At 42.2% G+C, this 19,708-nt stretch overlaps 1 protein-coding gene across 3 annotated transcripts in view; it reads left to right on the top strand.

Annotated features, from left to right (window-relative positions):
- The window catches only part of PARN (poly(A)-specific ribonuclease), a 65,562-nt gene extending 47,792 nt beyond the window's left edge, over window positions 1–17,770 (top strand). Inside the window, exons 18-20 of one of the 3 annotated variants that reach the window (XM_010839877.1) lie at window positions 11,793–11,848; window positions 12,825–12,911; window positions 15,579–17,770. In XM_010839877.1, coding sequence (XP_010838179.1) covers window positions 11,793–11,848; window positions 12,825–12,911; window positions 15,579–15,670 — 235 coding nt within the window. In that variant the 3' untranslated portion in view covers window positions 15,671–17,770. The remainder of the gene's footprint in view (window positions 1–11,792; window positions 11,849–12,824; window positions 12,912–15,578) is intronic. The other 2 variants (XM_010839876.1, XM_010839875.1) reach the window with 2 other exon arrangements.
- Window positions 17,771–19,708: the final 1,938 nt, after the last annotated feature.

Below are 19,708 nucleotides of genomic sequence, written 5' to 3'. Positions count from 1 at the left end.
CGGCCCCTGAGATAAAGCACACTCATGTCTTCTCCCTTTTCCTCCATGGAGAGTAATCATGTGCGGGCAGTAAGTTCTTTCTGCTAATATGCCTGTGCTTCACCTTTAACATCAGAGAGATTTTTTAAACTGAAGGGTTGTAGAAAAACAAAATACTTCAGATCTGTGCGGAACCTCCTTTCGCTGGTGCTGGACGTGAGCCACACTTATTGTCTCGGTTACCAACAGCCACGTTTCGTGTTGAACCATGTCGTTCACTGGGTGACCCACGGGTCCTAAAGTGCAGACCCTGCTTGTCTTTCATGAGAGCAGTACTTGTGCCCCTGCAGGGCAGCCCTCAGCTTACCTTCTCCTGTCCTGCCTGCCCCTTCTCATACAGAGGAGTAAAAGTTGCTGGAGCAACACGAAGGCAAGGCCAGTCTGTCCGTGTGTGCTCAGTCGCTCAGACAGAGTGTCCAACTCTTGTCACGCCATTGACTGTAGCCCACCAGGCTCCTCTGCCCATGGAAGTTTCCAGGCAAGAATACTGGAGGAGGTTGTCAATTCCTCCTCCAGTGGATCTTCCTGACTCAGAGATCAAACCCAAATCTCTTGCATCTCCTGCTTTGGAAGGTGGATCTTTACTAATGTGCCACATGGGAAGCCTCCCAGCAATTGCTGTCAGGTTTTAGCATCTTGGGGGATGCAGCCAATATGTCTTTACTGAGATCCTGTTAAGCTTGGGTATCAATTAAGTCCATTGTGGTTCTTTTTTTAAAAAATAATTTAATTTGTTTATTTTTAGCTGTGCTGGGTCTTTGTTCCTGCTCCGGCTTTTTCTAGTTGTGCTGTGTGGGGGCTACTCTAGTTGCAGTGCTCAGGCTTCTCATTGCAGTGGCTTCTCTTGTTGCGGAGCCTGGGCTCTAGGGTGCTCAGACTTAGTAGCTGTGGCCTGTGGGCTCAGTAGTTGGTGGTTCCCAGGCTCTCAAGCACAAGCTCAGTAGTTGTGATGCGTGGGTTCAGTTGCTCTGTGGCATGTGGGATCTTCCCAGATCAGGGATGAAACCCTCATCTCCTGCATTGGCAGGTGGATTCTTTACCACTGAGCCTCCAGGAAGCCATTCCATTGTTTTAAGTGTTAGAGTAATTTCCCCAAGAGCTGTCCAGCTTTACAACATAAACGAGAGGTGCAACACAGTTTGTGCTGTTGGGAAGGCCTACCTGTGAGTGTCACAGTGCTCAACATAATGGGTTTCCATATGCGTTTCACGTGTTAAAATCACTTGGTTAATTTCTCTGGTAGAACTGCTTCACTTCAGGGTACTGTGTAATAGAGAGCAGTTGTGGTCTCCGGGATCGGGTGCCTGGATTTGAATCCCAGCCCCGCCCCCTACACCTGGACCCGCTTGAGCAAGTTAAGCTCAGCTTCCTCATCTGTAGTTGAGAACGATGGTACCCACTGGATAGGGTTGCCATCAGAGTGACATGGGAGAATGTATGTAAAATGCACAGTGCCTGACATGTCGTAGGCCTCAGTCAGCTTGTCACTGCTTTGTGGACATTTATACTTTGAAGATGTGCTTCTGTTGACCAAATGCTGGGAACAAATGGAGAGCTTTTTGTTTTTAAAGAAAATACCGTATAATCATATCGTTAGTACTGTAGGCCTCCTATAAGGTGGGCTTTGTATTCAGTTATGAGCCTTGATCAGAAAAAAGAGGGAGAGGAGGATAAAGCGTGCTTGTAACTCATTGGTGCTCAGGAAGATTTGCATGTACGTCTTTTTTGCTTTTTATTTCCCCCTTTGAGGCATATGGTCATATCTCAGTCTTTGGGCTGGGCAGCATTTCTAGTTGTAGGTTTTTACTGGGAGAGGAAAGTAAAGAAGTAGCATTTACTAAGTGACCTTTTGAAAGTGGTTTCTTTTTGTTTTTTTTACCAGCTTTATTGGGATATAAATTTGCACGCCATGCAATTCACCCATTTAAAGTGTACAATTCAGTGGTTTGGGGTATATGACATTATGCATTTTTTTTAAAAATTATGGTAAACTATATGTAACATACAATTTGCCGTTTTAACGATTTTTAAGCGTATAATTCAGTGGCAGTAAGTACATCCACAGTGTTGCACAGCTGCCACCACTATCTGTTCCAGAACTTTTTCCTCACCCCAAACAAACTCTGTGGTCATTAGGCAGTAATTCCCCATCCCCCTGCTCCCCTCAGCCCCAGGTAAACCTCTCACCTGCTTTTCTGTCTACCAATTTGTCCTTTTGTGAGCTGTTTCTTCTTGAGCAACTCATTGCTCCAGTGAGATCTTAGTCAATTGAAACAATACCCTGGGTTTCCCAAATCAGCGTCGGCTTGGTTTGATTGCCCCGAAAGTGAGCACCCTGGTTTTCATAAAGGTGAAAGACAAGGTGAGTCTCGAGCACATGAAAATAGCCTTGAGTGTGGGGCTTCTTAAGACTAGAAACTAGTGCTTGTTTCCAAACCAGTTGTTGAGTTCTCCAGGCAAGGGGTGCTTGCCTCAAACTGATACTGCCTTATCTAATTTCTGCCTTGCAACCTTGTTTTCCCAAAGATTTATCCGGCAAGCTGCTGCTATGGCTTTATCAGAAGGCCACTTTTGATGTGGGCATAGGCCACGCCACATACCTCTACGTGGTGTGCTAGCCCTGCGGGCCCCCAAGGGCTGTCTATATGTGGGCCTGTTCTAGCCTTGGATTGGCTCTGGTTACTTTAAAGTACATGTCTCTCTAGCTGAATAACTTGTTTATCATTACAATTTGTAGAGGTTAGAAAAGATCAGTCCCTGGGTATATGTTTAAGCAGCCTGCCTCCTTCTTAGCAGGATATCATCTTAGTTTCCTGTGATTCCTATTTGAATCTCCCCAAGCTTGGCAGGTGACCTAAAACAACAGACATTTAGTCTTTGACAGTTCTGGAGGCCAGAAGTTTGAAATAAGGTATAGCTGTGGCTGTGCCCCTTCTGCAGCTCTGGGAAGGATCTGCTCCTTGCCTCTCTGGCGCCTGGCGATGCTGGCACTCCTTGGCTTGTCACCGTGTCACTCCGGTCTCTGCCTCCCCTCTGGGTGTATCCCGTCTCTCTCTCTATTTTGTAAGGACAGTTGTGATGGTATTTAGGGTTCACTTGGATAGTTCGGGATATGTCCTCATGTAAGGTCCTTAACCTAATTTCTAGTTCCATCTGCTAAGATCCTTTTTTCAAAGAAGACAGCATTCAGAGGTTCTGGGAATTAGGATGTGGACCTATCTTTTTGGAGGCCCATTTATAGGCATGTTGGTAGGAAAGTCAGTATTCAATTTAGATAGTCCTTGCCTTGCTTTGGCCCTGGCTGTAAGCAAGTAGGTCATAGTTACTTCCAAGACTGTTTCACAGTTGATTTATATGAGTCAGAGGTTAGCAGGATACCCTAAGAAATTTAGAAGAGATGAAGTGAAGAGAAGTGAAGTCGCTTAGTCGTGTCCGACTCTTTGCAACTCCATGAGCTGTAGCCCGCCAGGCTCTTCTGTCCATGGGATTTTTCAGGCAAGAATACTGGAGTGGGTTGCCATTTCCTTCTCCAGGGGATCTTCCTGACCCAGGGATCAAACCCAGGTCTCCTGCATTGCAGGCAGACTCCTTACCGGCTGAGCCACGAGGGAATTTAGACTAGCTGCCAAGTATCTTCTCCACTGAACATCTTCCATGGTTCAGAGTATTTCACCCACAGCGACTATAATTTCTGACAGTATCCCTGCTGCTAAGTCACTTCAGTTATGTCCGACTCTGTGCGACCCCGTAGACGGCAGCCCAGCAGGCTTCCCCGACCCTGGGATTCTCCAGGCAAGAACGCTGGAGTGGGTTGCCATTTCCTTCTCCAATGCATGAAAGTGAAAAGTGAAAGTGAAGTCACTGAGTCGTGTCCAACTCTCAGTGACCCCATGGACTGCAGCCTATCAGGCTCCTCCGTCCATGGGATTTTCCAGGCAAGAGTACTGGAGTGGGGTGCCATTTCCTTCTCTGACAGCATCCCTGAGGAGGTAGGTAATAAGGTCTCTCATTTGCAAGCTGAGACCATCTGCTGCGGGCCCCAGAAACAGTCGAGTCTGGGATAACCCAGGTCTGTCCTCAGCTGGGGGTAGGATTCTTCCTCCAGAGCATCAGTCTCTAAAAGACAGCTTGACAGTTAGTAGGACGTTCTCTTAAGAGACAATGCTGCTGCTGCTGCTGCAGCTAAGTCACTTCAGTTGTGTCCGACTCTGTGCAGCCCCATAGACGGCAGCCCACCAGGCTCCCCCGTCCCTGGGATTCTCCAGGGAAGAACTCTGGAGTGGGTTGCCATTTCCTTCTCCAATGCATGCAAGTGAAAAGTGAAAGTGAAGTCGCTCAGTCATGTCCGACTCTTAGCGACCCTGTGGACTGCAGCCTACCAGGCTCCTCTGCCCATGGGATTTTCCAGGCAAGAGTACTGGAGTGGGGTGCCATTACCTTCTCCGAGACAATGCTAGTGTCACTGAAAGATTTCTTTCTCTGCATGTTTGGCTTGAGCAGTGATGCTAAAAGATGTTGACTTGGACCACTGGATCACGTGCGACCAGTTTCCTCTGACATTTTACAGTCTGCTGTTTTATAGGTCCAGCAGACGTTGCCTTTGTACAATGTTTAGTTTAACACTTTTATTTGATGTAATTTGATATGGTTCATTTGATGGAGACTGTTTAAATGAGCTGCTGACTTTCTTTCCTTTTGCCTTTCTTCCCCGCACCCCGCTTGTTTCTTGCGTTACATCTCTGAGAAGGAAAATGAGTTGGCTTTGGGACAAATGTCGGGTAATGCTCTATTTGTCAAGACATCAAGTGACTGGACTGGAAATTGCACGTGCACCCCTCTCCCCCGCCCTGAGTGAAATGAAAATAGCTGGTGCTGCAGTGACTCCTCTACCCAGTGGTTGCCCTCTCATTTTACACAAGAGCTTTAGTGAGCAAAATAAACGAGCTTATTTTGTGAGCGATGTCTGCATGCTTCCTACCCTGGATGATAAAATTAGTTTTTTATGGCGCATAAATATGTATAATGATGAGCCCTTGCATACACGGTTCTCATGAAGTACTTTTTACTGCTGTGCCCTGAAGGAAATACCAAGACCATTTGCAAGAACAGTAGAGCTGGCAGTCGTTAAAGGTTTCAGTTTTCCTCTGGAAGGCTTGGGACTTGGAGTTAGGTGCAAATTAATTCACCACTCAAATCGTGTTGAGATGAGATTGTACTCGCCATCTCCGTATTCCGGTCTGCAGTGGCATAAGAGGAGTGCAGTTTTGCTTGGAAATCTGTTCTTTGAGGTAAAGCTTTTTAGGAAGAGACGTGTGGTCTTGAACAAATGCACATGTTTACTCTTTAAATGAAATACTGAGTTTCTAGGTGGAAGAATGAAAAGTTTGGGGGCTGGAGGGTTTTCCTTTTGCTCAGGCAGAACCAGAGTAAGCACTATCCTCTTTTATGAAGACAGGCTGTAACATCAGAAATCCTTCTAGATCATTCAGGCCTGTGTGTATGTGTACAGATCTGACCTTACAGAAAATAAAGCTCTTGTATTCAGATACCTCATTATCTCACTCACCCCTAAGATGCGCGGATTCACAGGGTTTTCCTGATGGTGACCATGGTGTGTGGGGTCGGGTGTGACCTCGAGGCCCGAGGCCTGGGTAGCAGCTGCTTCTGCACTGCAGACGTGAAAAGGTTGTCCTTTGACCTGTAGCAGCGTGGCTGCCTTCTCTGCTCCTTCATCCTGGTTGCCTTCCTCAGTCCACCCAAAGCTCTTCTCAGAAAGCAACCTCATTTCTTATATCTGGACTCTGCCCCATTGCACGAAGCTATAATTTAATTAGCCCTTAGAGCATTGCCAAAAAATACCAACAAAAGCCTATGTCTGAGATCTTACATCTCGAGTTCTTGCACTAGAGGTGATTCAGGACGTGCGTCCTCATTTGTCCCTTAGAGGCTCCTGCGGGGACTGAGGCTCACTGTTTCACGTGAGGCTGTGGGAGGAGCTCAGGTTAAAAGCCCGATGTGAGGGGGTACGGGCTTCCCAGGTGGCACCAGTGGCAAAGAACCCACCCGCCTGCCAGTGCAGGAGAGGTACGAGACGTGGGTTCAGTCCCTGGGTCAGGAAGATCCCCCAGAGGAAGAAATGGCAAGTCGCTCCAATATTCTTGTCTGGAGAATTCCACAGACAGAGGAGCCTGGCGGGATTGCACAGTTGGACACGACTGAAGTGATTTAGCTCACATGCACGTGAGGGGGTACCTGGCAGAGAGAAGGTGAGGCCTTTAGTGTAAGACTAGTAATGGGGAGACTTTGGGTCTGAATCTGTCTCTGCTCCCATGATGGCCAAGGGTGAGCCACTGGAGCAGGAAAAAGCTGCTTCCTCGTTCCCTGTGTGTAGGACCTGGTGCCTGTCCCCCAGACACCAGAGGATCAGAGGAGGCTGAGTGTGCCGTAACAAACACTTATTTTAGTCAGGAACCTTGTCCTTTTAAAAAGTAATATATTCTTATCCTGATTGAAGCACAAATTACCCACTCGTAATTCCACCAGCCAAAATAAAACAAAACTATCATTTGGTGTATTTCCTGCTAATGTGTTTTCTATCTGTATTTCATGTATTAATTGAGATTGTACTGTTACATAATTTGGTAACTTAAAAAAATTCAATAAAGGGTTTTTCAAAAGACGTTAACACCAGTGGTTAGCAGCGTGGCATTGCTGGTCTTCAGTGGTGGGTCTGGTGAGCATCGTGGTCCACTTACAACCTAACCCGTGTGTCTGGCCTTCTGTCAGCTGCACACCCACTGCCCTGTGCTGGGTATTACTGGTTTTTTGCCAGTTGTCTTTTTTTTTTTTTTTAAATGTATTTATTTGGCTTTGCTGGGTCTTCATTGCGGCATGCGGGATCCTTAGTTGAGGCATGTGAACTCCTGTGGGATCATGAGTTGCAGCATGTGGTATCTAGTTCCCTGACCAGGAATTGAACCCAGGGCCCCCCTGCACTGGGAGTGCAGAGTCTTAGACACTGGACTACCAGGGAAGTCCTGCCAATTGCTTCTTTGAGTGGCCCCGAGTGCAGGTCATTGATCCACTGTCTTTTTCTGCCATCACTTAGCAGCAGTGGAAACCATGCTGCTGCAGGAGCAAAACGAAATATTTTCTTTCATTTCTGAATAGAGTTATTGGCTTTACATTGTAGACTTGGTCATGCGGAATTTTAATGAACCGTAATGATCTTTTTGGTTCCCAGAGGTTTGCGCCTCTGTGCAAAATATTCCTAAGTCACCTTCAGGACTTCCTGTCTGCATTTTTGAATGTCACCTTTGCCCTTTATGTTTTCTTGAGCACAGCTGCATAAAGCAGGTTAATACCAGCACTGTTTGCCATCCATTTTCACATTGGACAACTGCAAATGATTCAGATAAGCCACAGTCCAAGACAAGCTCTTGTGTCATCAAAGAATATCCTTGGACCTTAGTGTACCTCTTTTGAGCTGCTAACTGTGTCTTGTGCTTGCCAGAATCTGGGTCTGAAGCTTGTTGGTAAGGTCGGAGAATTTTGACAAGTTTGGAGAGTCTGTGTGTGTGTCTGTGTACCAGCCTTGGGGGCCGTATTTGTGGCTAAAGCTTGTGATGCCGGAGGGGCTGCTTTGTTGCCAAGTCATAGAAAGGGTTGGACTTTGGCCAATGAGTTGCCAAGAGAGTAGTTTATGCCATCTTTTTTTTACTTTCTTCTTCAAAATGAGGAAAACAGTGGTCAGCAGTTGTTTCCCCCAGTTGACCTCCTGCAGAGGACTCAGCTGTTTGCCACAGTTGATCTCCTGGTTTCAGGGAATGGTGGAAGCCTATGTTATCACTGCCTGGATGTTGAGGTAGTCCTTGACGTCCTGGTTTCAGGGAATGGTGGAAGCCTGTGTTATCACTGCCTGGATGTTGGGGTAGTCCTTGACGTTTGTTGTGGTAGTTTTGTGTTTCTCTTAAGTCAAAATAACTTACTGCAAACAAATCGTTAAGACTAATACCTTTTTGGAGAAGTTGACACAAGTCATTATTACCCAGCTGATCAGTGAATCACCATTTGTGGAAATTAACACAGTCTTAAACATACTTTTTTTGTGTGAACCCAGTGACTTTCAGTTCCCAGGTTCTGCGTCAGTAGGACTTAGGTGGGTGGGGCCCAGGAATTTGCATTCCTATCAAGATGCCTGTCTGGGGAAACACATTTTGATAAGTGCTCAAGGTTCTAGGCTTCTAAGAAGCCTTATGTCTGAAATGAAATTCTGCTATGACTACAAGCCTTCTAACATAGTCTAGGCCACAGTGTCATACCGCCATGGTCAGAAAAGAATGTCAGCAGACGACTTTCCATGAGTGCCATGCAGCATACGGGCAGCTGAGCTGGGTGGCTGTTTTGGACACAAAGGCATTGTCCACAGCCTATTCTGTGTAGCTTGTTAAGAGGCTGAGCTGAAGTCACCCAGTCTGCTGAGTGAATGACCCCAGAGTATGGTGTGCTCCACCCTTGGATCTGTCTGGATGTTTGAAAGCCACGCTAAACAACATCGCCAGTGTCATCATAGAACATTAGAAAACTGACAGATGCCCAAAAGGGTAGACTTTATTTTATAGCATCTAGAATGTGAACATGAGTCATGTAGTGTACTGGGATAGAATCCCAATGTACGATTGGCCCTTGTATCAGATGGGAACTTTAATTTTAGTCTTTGACAGAATCATTGTCAGTCCTTCAGAGAATAAGTGCAAAAATAGTGTTTCATCAGGAAGCTTGCAGGAACGTGGCCAGGGCCCCACACAGTCTTGTGTGTCTCTACCAAATTATAGCCGCCCTGAATCTTCACTGAAATAAAAATAACGTTTCCTGCAAGCGATGGTCCGAGTGTGTTTCCAATATCTACAGATGAAAAGCCTTCTGGGAGAGACTGTTCTTCAATACAATTCACAGGGAAGGAGCATCCTTTCATGTGCTTGTCAGTATTTCTGCTCGCCTAGTGCATTTCTCATACGTTAAAATGAAAACTGTTTGGTCAGATGAGCCAAACATGAGGTATTTTATCAGATCATCCCAGGGTGTCAGTGTAGGCCATCTGACAGCCAGTCAGTATGAGGCGTGCATGCAATGAAATGTTTTAATTTTCCCTCAAAAGGGCAGGCGGGGATGCTTCCAGAGCAGTGGCCTGCAAACCGTCTGGCCTAAAAGGAGAGGGAGGCCCTCGGCGAGTTGACTTTGGGTCTATTCCACAGACACTCAGCTCCAGTTTTAGAATCGGTTTCCCAGTTGCATGGGGTACAGTCAGCCAAGTCACACACAGAATTGGTTTGCGTGTTCTTCCAGGGTTAGGGGTGATTTGCTTCTCTGTAAAGCCCAAACATGAAGGTGGAGGGATGAGTGAGAAGGGCTATAAATATAATTCATTTGGAAGGGGTTTCTATTTAGTTAAAGTATTGAGTAAGCAAACAAGGTAGTGTAGGATTAACTAACTTAAAAAAAATCTTTTGTTTCTGCTGAGAATAAATTTTTACTGAGTTTAAACAGAAATGACAACTTATAAGTGAGATGAAATATTAAAGGACAAAGAGCTAGTGTAATGCTTGACAAAATGTATCTTTAAAATTAAGAAAATATATATTTACATGGCAAGAGAACTGGGGAAGTCTGCTTTTTAAATGTCATCCTTGTTTGTCTTTATAGGACAATAGATTTTTAAAAGAAATAAAGCAGCTGCACACTCAAACTTGTGATTTTACTTTATATTCGTCTCCCCACAGCAGGTGGGGTAGTGCACAAGATATACAGGATTGATTCTACTGGTGTTTTCAGTTGAACTTTCTCTAATAAAATCTCTAGTTATTATCCCTGAGGCTGTCAGATGTGGTAGCCTCTGTTTTCTTTTTTAAGTTTAAAAAATAATCACAAAAGGATTTTTGAAGAACAAAACTCAGTTTCCCAAAACCATTGGCTGTTTTTTTTTCAGCACAGGGAGTGGGGAGTATTTTTTATTTTTGGTTTAATGATATTGGGTGTCTTACAAAGCTGTCACAATAGTATAAAATTTTGTGCTTTTTTTTAAAAATTAAAAATTGTCCTGCAAGTTACTGATGTTTTGAATTTTTTGAAAGTTATCTTGAAATTAATTCTGTTGGAATGATGAACTGTAATTTACCCAGCCATACATGTTGTTGAATCTGGAGGTTGATTTTGATTACTGATGCCTTTGAAGGTATAGCAGTGAACATCTTGTTGATTCAGTTTTTATTCTTCTGTTGAAATTTGGGTACACAATTTATTTTTTTAGTAGTTGATATGTTTCTTCAACTTTTACTGAAAGTTGTTTTGGGTTTTTTTTTTTTTTTTTGGTTTAGAGTTGGGAGCCATCTCTCAATTTACTAAATGGAGAATTGAGAATTATGTGAACCATAAAAATATTGATCCTTCTAACCCAGGACTAACTCATCAGGTTCTGGTTGTCAGTAGTAATAGCAACCACTTTCGAAGGGAATCTATGCTTTTATATGTCTCATTGTTTTCTGGCATTGCAGGCGGTATTGATTAAACTGGGTGAACCAGCTACCAGATCCAGAATAGTACACTTGAGCCTAAATTAGTGAACTAAAAATAAATTTGGTTTCTTAGCCATAGGATTTGGTTTATTAAATTGTAGGCTAGGCAACAAGTCCTCAAACCGCAGAGTACCAGGACTTTGTTTTTTCTGGCGTTCACAGAACAGTAGTATTCATGCTGATGGTTCCATTTGTAAACTGGATCATGCCCTGCCTGGCTTTTGAATGCCTGGTAATAATGTGCCTTAATTGCAGGTCAGTGAAGCCAAACTAATTGCTTGTTGGGCAATTGGATTGCCTTTTTAATTTGCTGTATAATGCAGTCCCTACCAGAAATGCACAATATGCCGTTATCTAAATAAAACTCATTAAAATCATCTTACAGACAACAGAATGCCTGATATTTTGCCCACAATCTCGCAAATAAAAGCAAATTGAATGGCATTATGGAGAGCTGTAATTTAGAAGCACTCTTTTAAAAAGTGCCTTTGTATCCATTTTAAAAGTAGACATAAATGACTGCTATGGTTTCTATCAGTGTGATAGGTTTTTTGTTTGTTTGTTTTTACCAAGGATTATTTTGCTTCATGCTTTTAATATGTTTTAGATGGGAGTAATGAAAGTTCACCCAGTAAAATTAGTACTCATCCAATGATGGCATTTCAGTTTAAAAAAAGAAGAAAAGAAACGGGTGACACATTCCTAGCTCACAAAACACCGGTCCGTAGGGATACCTTTTACGATTTGTGGGGACAGTTGTTCAAGGGGGTTAAGATGGTCGGCACGCTGTAGGACTCGTTTTCTCTCAGTTTCTCTGGACTAACAGGGCAGTTCAGCAGAGGACTTCGTTTTGACTCTTTGATGACTAATTTTATCCATTTAGCTAATATTTATTGAGTAACTCCTGAGTGCCACTGTTGTATGTGTTGGGGATACCAGTTTTTGTTTTCTATTTATAATAAATACTTTAGACTCAAGAAGTGTGCTCAGTCGTGTCTGACTAATATTTAGCTCTAGAGAAAGACGTGAAGTGGATCTTAAGACTCTTCAAAATGATTTTAGACATAAGGTAATATAATTAAGGAGCTTCTATGAAAGAATTTTCTAGATGTTTATATCAGTTGCTTTTTTTTTTTTTAAATAGAAGTTAGTCCATTATCCATTTTCCTTTTCTTTTGGTAGGTTGTTTCTTATGAGAGTCATGGATATCCCCTATCTAAACTTGGAAGGACCAGACTGTAAGTGAATTTTTATTTTCTCATTGCATCTGCACATTTAAGTGTGTGGTCTGGAAAGGATAACAGGAACAGAATTACTGAAGAAAGAGCTTTATTCACTTAAAAATAGCCAGTGATTTTGCGGTTGATATGAATAGTATGCTTAAGTTAATGTTACCCTTGGGCCTTGATTAACCCATCTCTTTACTTACATTTTCCAGTTTATACATGAGTTGAATTTAAAAATATATATATCTTCTCATCATTACTTCATTTTCACTCAGCACTCTGAGTTCATGATTTTCTATAAATACATTGTGTATGTAATTGATTTCAAGATGTACTAGCCGTGACAATAACAGTACATTTTCTATTGTCCAAGTATTTGAGTATGTATATATTTAAGTTTTGTGGTTAGGTTTTTTTTTTCTCTTTGAAGACCTCGGACAGCCATGCTGTTTGAGAGGTAGTTGTTGCTACTTCCGATTGTTCTTTTCCATTGCTGTTTTTGTAGCCTTGGTAAATTGCCTTAATATATGCCATAGGCATATAGAAACAGAGGAATTATACTTTATACAAAATGATAATAAACACTGCAGTAGAAGTTTGAGGACATACTGTGTTGCACTTCCTATTAGTTTTAATGCTCAAACCTGTCATCCTTGCAACAATTCTGTGAGCTGAGTCTCGTCATCCCCAGTTTATAACCATGAGTGGTTAGGTCTCTTGCTCTGAGTTGCACAGTCAAGTGGTGGGTGTGGGATTAGAAAACAAGATTGTGACTCAGGACTGCGTCTGTTCAAACAGTCCATTCAGTTTGGACAGTGCATTTTTTTTTTGTTTAAGTTAGATAAACATGGACATTAGGGCTCATTTAGTAATCGCAAGGCTTTCATAATGATTCTCCAAGTTAGCCTGGGCTCAGTTTCATTGACGAACCACTGGTCAGCTGTCCACTTTTCAGCCATCAACCTTTCATCAAAAATTTGTTTTGTAGTGCAGCCTAAACGTGATCACGTCCTCCACGTGACATTCCCCAAAGAATGGAAAACCAGCGACCTTTACCAGCTTTTCAGTGCCTTTGGTAAGTCAAGCATAAGTATAGATGTCCTTTTAGGGTCCTGCTCTTCTTACAGTCTAGGTGGTCAGAGTATATAGATGGCTTTAGCTTGGACATAAAAGAGGATTACTATGCAAAGTTTTCATCTCAGAGAGTTTTTGGAGCTTGGTATGCTGCTTTCTTATGCCAATATGATCTGAGGACTTTTTGGTAGCATCCCACAGTAGAGCACTGTTACTCATCTATATCCATGGAAATAGGGTTAGGGTTAGGGTTAGGGTTCTAGCCCCTCACTGATGATCCATAGGGAGGAAGTCTAGGCTGAATCATTGTTAAGGTAAAATGGAAAGAGAACACCTGTTCCATAAGGGCAGGCAGTTGCTGCTTGATATCGAATAGTCCAGCAGACAAACACAGGTGTTTGAGGGGACTGAGTATGAGGTAGGTTCTTCTGTTACCTTTTTTATCAGGTCAGGTGATTAGATTAAATTGAACAGTCTTCTGATTAGGGTTTATAAAGGCCATTCTGATTGTAAGTCTTCAGCAGTGTCTTTTAATTTTAACAAATAAAGTATTTAAACTGTTCTGGAAATTCGTGATTAAAATGGAAGCAGCAAAAACCTGAATGTCCAATAATAGGCATGTTTAGTGAATGTTAACGTGTCTCCCCAACAGCTTAGTATGTAGCCGTTTTATAAAGAGTTGAAGAGTTTGTTAAAAGGTTGTTAAGTGTTTATATTTTAGCATTCAGAGTAAAAAGCAGATGCAAAGTAGAATTCCTATATAACTAACATCATTTTTGTTGAAATCAAACTGAAAGGATACACCATGCTCTTATCACTAAATGTTTTAGATAGGATTTTTTTCTTCCTCTTTGTGCTTTTCAATATTTCTTAAAATAAACATATATTAGCTTTTATAAGTACAAAACGTTGCTCAATTTTTAGGCACGTAAGTGTATGCAAGTATATTTCTGGCAAGTTATCCTAATCTTTGTAGATAGTCTAAATGACTTCTGAAATTCTAGCCCTGCTTTTTAATTTAAATGCAGTTAGATTTCACGGTACATTCCTTTGGTAAGCTTTGGATGTTGTTTCCCATCTTGTGTTGCTCTTACCCCTGTTTACTTAAACTTTAATTGGCTAAATTCAGCAAGATTCTCTGAGTAGAATATTTTTCATTTTAATTAAAGAAAGGTTAGCTGTGTGATATTGAACAGGTAACCTCTCTGTGTTTCCTCCTTGGAGATGATGATGGTGATGCTGCTGCCTCTCTAATGGGCTTGTCAGGATGATCAAATGAGCTGATCCATGGAATGCATTCAGAATAGTATGTGGCCTAGAGTAACTACTTGAGAAACGTTAAATATTGTTGTTGAGTCACTAAGTCATGTGCAGCTCTTTGCAACCCCATGGACTGTGGCCCACCAGGCTCCTCTGTCCCTGGGATTTCCCAGGCAAGAATACTGGAGTGGGTTGCCATTTCCTCCTCCAGGGGATCCACATCTCCTGCACTAGTAGGTGGATTCTTTTCCTGAGCCACCTGGGAAGCCCCCAAATACTATTTGTCTAAAAAAAAACATACAGGGTAGAGAGCTAAGGAAGTAATGGTAGTGACTTCTGTAATTGAGAAAGTCCTGGCACCCCAAGGTGCAGCAGGAAGTGAAAGTTCTTTCCTGTGAAGGAGACTCAAAGCAATTTTCAAGTATTCCAAAGCCTTCAAAAATTTTAATAGATAATACATTTTTTCATCACTAAGTTTTGCTGATGTTTAGCCATTTAAAAAAAATTCCAGTCTTCTGTGTTTTTTCAGGAAGAGGGTAGTGTGTAGATCTCTGCTTGCCCCTGGTTTTCTCCAGCTCCTGGCCCTCTGCTCCTCTCCCACCTCTGTCCGCTCTCCTGCATTCCGTTCTGTTTGCGTTTCGCCTTTGCAGAGGACTTGTCTCTGTGTGTGAAAGTCATTTTGTGCCACTATACTGCTCTCTGTCCCTCCGTGTTTTTCTTTTCTGTATTGGTCTGTCTTGGTCTCCTCTCTCTGACCCCTTCTTCTCGTCCTTTATCCCCTACCTGTTTTTCGTTATTTGAGTTCTTTCCCTGGCCTTGAGATCAGCATTGACTTTTTCTTATTTCTTACACACATGTTCTCTGGTTTTTACTGTGATCTTTTTGAAAATATACCAGGTTCATGGACTTTTAGTCCTTTAGTTCGTGAGCCTGGCATAGTCCTTCATTTATTTAAGTCTTGCATTAGTTTTCGTTTGTTTGTTTATTTTCAGTCCTGACCCCAGCAGTGAGAGTGCCGAATCCTAACGACTAGACCACCAGGGAACTCCCTACTAATGATCTTGATTGGGAAAAAGTCTCTAACCCTGGCAGGAGATTGGGTTGAATGATAAACTGCCTCAGGATTTAATCCAGAAGGATCTTTTTTTGTTTGTTTTTAAAACAAACTTTAGAAGATTCTTCTGGTTTTCCTGGTTTATCTGCTTTCTTGAAGTTTCAACTGTAGTAGCTACTATGATAGATTTAAGTTTTATTTCTCTGTAGTGCTGAGATTTTGATCATCTTTTAAACTAACACCTCATCTCTCTTTAAATTGATGGATGTTCTGAAACAGATCAGATATATAAATGGAATCTGATAGCTACCTAAATGGCTAAATGCTGGCTTTGCTTTTAATTCACGACTTCAGGTAACATTCAGATATCTTGGATTGATGACACATCAGCATTTGTTTCTCTCAGCCAACCTGAACAAGTGCCGATTGGTAAGTGTGTTGGTTAAAAGGGGGAGCTTGCCCACTCACCAGTCTAGATGCTGTGCTGTTCAGTCCGCTGATTCACAAGCACTGCTGCCTGGTTTGTTTTGAGCTTGTCTCTAAAATAAAGGAAGTAATTAGTAAGTATCGCATGTAGATGAAAAAATAAGACAAATGTATAGATTCTTTAGATATACTTTATCATATATTTTTCATTTTTCTGTTCCCTTCCTATAGCCCTTTTTCCAAAATGATTTGTATGTTTACTTTGAAAGAAGTAGCAAGTTGAGAGGAATGGGGAATACCAGATGGTGGTTCCTATATTGACCTGTTTGCCTCTATACTTTTCCCATTTATTTTATAACTTTTTGTGATTCACTTATTTCATTAAACTGGTATCAAATACTTGTTTTTACAGCAAATAAACTGAAAGATACTCTAGTTGCTTCTAAATTAGGATTGTAAAAAAGTCGAATACCAACTCTCTTATTGTTGGACCCTAAATAATTTTGATTTTAACCATCACAAAACATCCTATTTTCTTAGGATGCAAAGCTATTGAAGAAAATATGTATTGTTCAGCTACTTCTTCACATAGATTTCAAGTTCCCTGGTGCAAATAATAAAAATGTATGAAAATGTTAAGTATGCTGATTAACATTTTCTTCTTATTAAATGAAGTGCCACAGGCTATAAGTATACAATTCTGACTGATGCATGAGTAGAATATAAGCAGTTCTATATGAAAATTTCTACAAATACACAAATTCAGGTCAAATATTTTTTGGTATTTAAAAAAAAAGTATATAACCATCACAGGAATATATGCCGTTATAGAAATGGAAAGTTTAGGCTCTGGAGTCATATTGCTGCACTACCTATAGTGTGACCTTGGGCAGGTTCTTTAATAAGCCGCTGCTTATCTTTATAAACTGAGGACGATGTTACGGATTTTCTAGGATTGTTGTGAGGATTACATGAGATGATTATGTATATAAAGCTGGCATTGCTTTGAACTTTTATGGTGGTTATTTCGAAGTAGATTTCCATATGAAAGGCACTGCAGGAGCTTATGACACCAGGAACAGTACTGGATACAAGGTGTGAATTATATTGCTATTAATAGTTACATGTTCTCATATTTGCTTATTTGTGACCCATCCCCCCACAATCCTTAGAAAGACAGTTTACATGGAATCCGAAGGGAATGGGTTATTAGAAAGCTAAGGATGACTTCAAGTGTGGGGCAAGGACCCTGAGATTAAGATGGTTGTGAGACTTCAAGGAATTAGGCCATGCAATGGGAGTGAAGGGGATGCACAGGCTTTAAAGTCACACTGACATGGGAACTAGCCTGCCTCTGCCACCTGTCAGCCACGCACCTCGAGGCATGTCACATAAATTCTAAGCCACAGGCTCCTCACTTGAGAGATGGAGATGATGATAGTTACTTTGTAAGATGATATCACACATTATCTATTTAATTCGGCTGCTCTGGGTCTCAGTTGTGGCACTCAGGATCTTTGATTTTGGTGTGGCTTGCAGGATCTTTAGTTGCAGCGTGTGAACTCTTTGCAGCTTGTGGGATGTAGTTATCCAATCAGTGGCTCCCCAGCCCCTGCATTGGGAGCTCGGAGTCTTAGCCCCTGGACCACCAGGGAAGCCCCAAGATCACAGATTTTAAGTTCCCAGCAAAGAGCCTGGCACTCCACCAGCAGTGCCTGACAATTGGTAGTAATTATCATGATACTGCTTGGCCTCCATTGCTGTGAACAGTAAACGTAAGTGTGTGTAAATCTGGAATCTGTAAGACACTAGTGAGTAGTATTTACTTGAAAATGCAAGCATAATTCCTTGTTTATGGGTAAGAGGTGTCAAAGCCTCTTTTAACGTTCCTGTTATACTGTATTTGATGTCCCGTAATGATTATTCCCTTACTTATTTTTGCATCTTTCAATAGTACAGTAGCTTTTAAGCTCAATATTTTATTCAGTGATAGCTGAAATCAGGAAGCTAGATTTCAGAATCACATAGCCACAGAAGTCCTCTGATTTGTTCATTGCCCGTCTTATTCACCACTGGGGGCTTCCCTGGTGGCCCAGATGATGAAGACTCTGCCTGCAATGCAGGAGACCTGGGTTTAATCCCTGGGTCAGGAAGATCCCCTGGAAAAGGGAATGGCTACCCACTCCAGTATTCCTGCCTGGAGAATTCCATGGACAGAGGAGCCTGGCGGGCTGCAGTCCATAGTGTTGCAAAGAGTCAGACACGACTGAGTGACTGGACACAAACACATTCACCACTGATTGCCTTCTCATGCCTGGCATGTGAATGGGCCATGTCGGGAATTGGCCAAGATGAAATTGTGACTTTTTACTTTTTTTCCTCCTAGGTTAAGAAGTTAGGTGACTTTTTTTTTTAATTCCTTCTCTTCTTTATTTTTTATTTATTTTATTATGATGATTATTTTTATTTGGGGATCTTTGTTTCGGCCTGTGGGCGCTCTCTAGTTTTGGCGCACTGGGACTGCTCTGTAGTTGCAGTGTGCTCACTCCTTGCAGTGGCTTCTCTTGTTGCAGAGCACGGGCTTTAGAGCCTGAGGGCTTAGTAGTTGTGGCACGTGGGCTTAGCTGCCCAGCCAGGGATCACACCTGCGTTCCTCCTTTGGAAGGCGGATTCTTAACCACTGGACCACCAGGAAAGTCCTGTGACTTGTCTTTTGACACATGCGGCTTTACTAAGCAAGTCTAATATTCCACCATAGTCTCTCTTCTGACAGAAAAGACAACTCAACGTAAATACCTGGCCATTTGCACGTACTGTGCCTGTGACTGCAGTTTTCTTGGCCAGGAGCCGTCTTGTACTCAACCATCCTCTCCCTCCAGAAGCCTGGCTCTGTCCTACCTCCATCCTCAGCTCAGCCTCAACAAACGTGTCTCCAGGCTCCCTTTACAGCGGTTTGGACCCCATTCCCTGTACGGAGCCTGGTACCCTTTCTTAGCATACCTTGCTTCCGTGGTGGTCTTCCCAGATGGACTGCAGACTCTCTGAGAGCAGGGACCTTATCTCTTGTTTGCCATTGTGTTTTCAGGGCTTCGAGTTGTAGTGTCTGATGTTAGAAGTGTATGTTACGTAGTTGTTGAGCTGAATAAATGCCATTCAAGGTGTCATGACTTAGAAATGCCTTTTTGCACTTGCTGGGTGTATCTCGTGTCTCAGGCCTTGTGCTGTGATTTCTGAAGCGATGCAAATGTTTCACTGAAAGACAGTATAGAATTTGTTTTTTATCATGGTGATTTTACCGATGAGCAAGACCCAAGGTATTTAATATGCTGCAAATCCTGTTAATGTTATCTTAAACAAATTACTTATTCATTTCAGCGGAAACACAGGGCCTGTTAGATCAATAACATAACATTGGAAAAATCATTAAATGCCTATTTATATAGCAGCTCATAATGGCTTCTTTGGCTCAGTTACAAACTATTTTTGATTTACATTTAAGGAGTTGCTTTTTTACTGACACCTGTCTTTTTTTTTTTTTTTATTTCTTCATCGTACTGAGTCTAATCAAGATTTCTTCAGAGCATTTTCATGACTATGACAGCTCTTTCTCAGGTCTATCAAAATGATTAAAACTCTTCTCCTGAGTGTCATTTAGTTTGATTCCTGTTGCTTTTTGTTTCTTCACATTCTTCCCCTCTGTCTGGGAAGACAGCCTGTGGGCAGTGTGGGACTTGATGCCATGGAGGAGATCACTTAGCCTCATCGTTTGAGAATTTTTCTCAGAGTCATTGAATAAGAAATCACCTGTAATGGTCACATCTGAATAACTCAGACATATTTAGGATTTTTATATACCTAATGCAGTCTTGTTAAATGGGGGAAAGAGCTCAACAATATTTCAAATGTACTGGCTCTTCCTAGTCTTACTCTCAATATTTAGACATTGTCTTATGTGTCCTTAGGCTCCTCTGTCCATGGAATTCTCCAGGCAAGAATACTGGAGTGGGTAGCAATTCCCTTCTCCAAGGGGATCTTCCTGACCCAGGGATCGAACCCGT

The sequence above is a fragment of the Bison bison genome, unplaced genomic scaffold (assembly GCF_000754665.1).
Source record: "Bison bison bison isolate TAMUID 2011002044 unplaced genomic scaffold, Bison_UMD1.0 scf7180017864135, whole genome shotgun sequence".
Lineage (NCBI taxonomy): Eukaryota > Metazoa > Chordata > Mammalia > Artiodactyla > Bovidae > Bison > Bison bison.
Note: the sequence above shows the minus strand (reverse complement) of the source record. Positions and strands in the feature narration are given on the sequence as shown.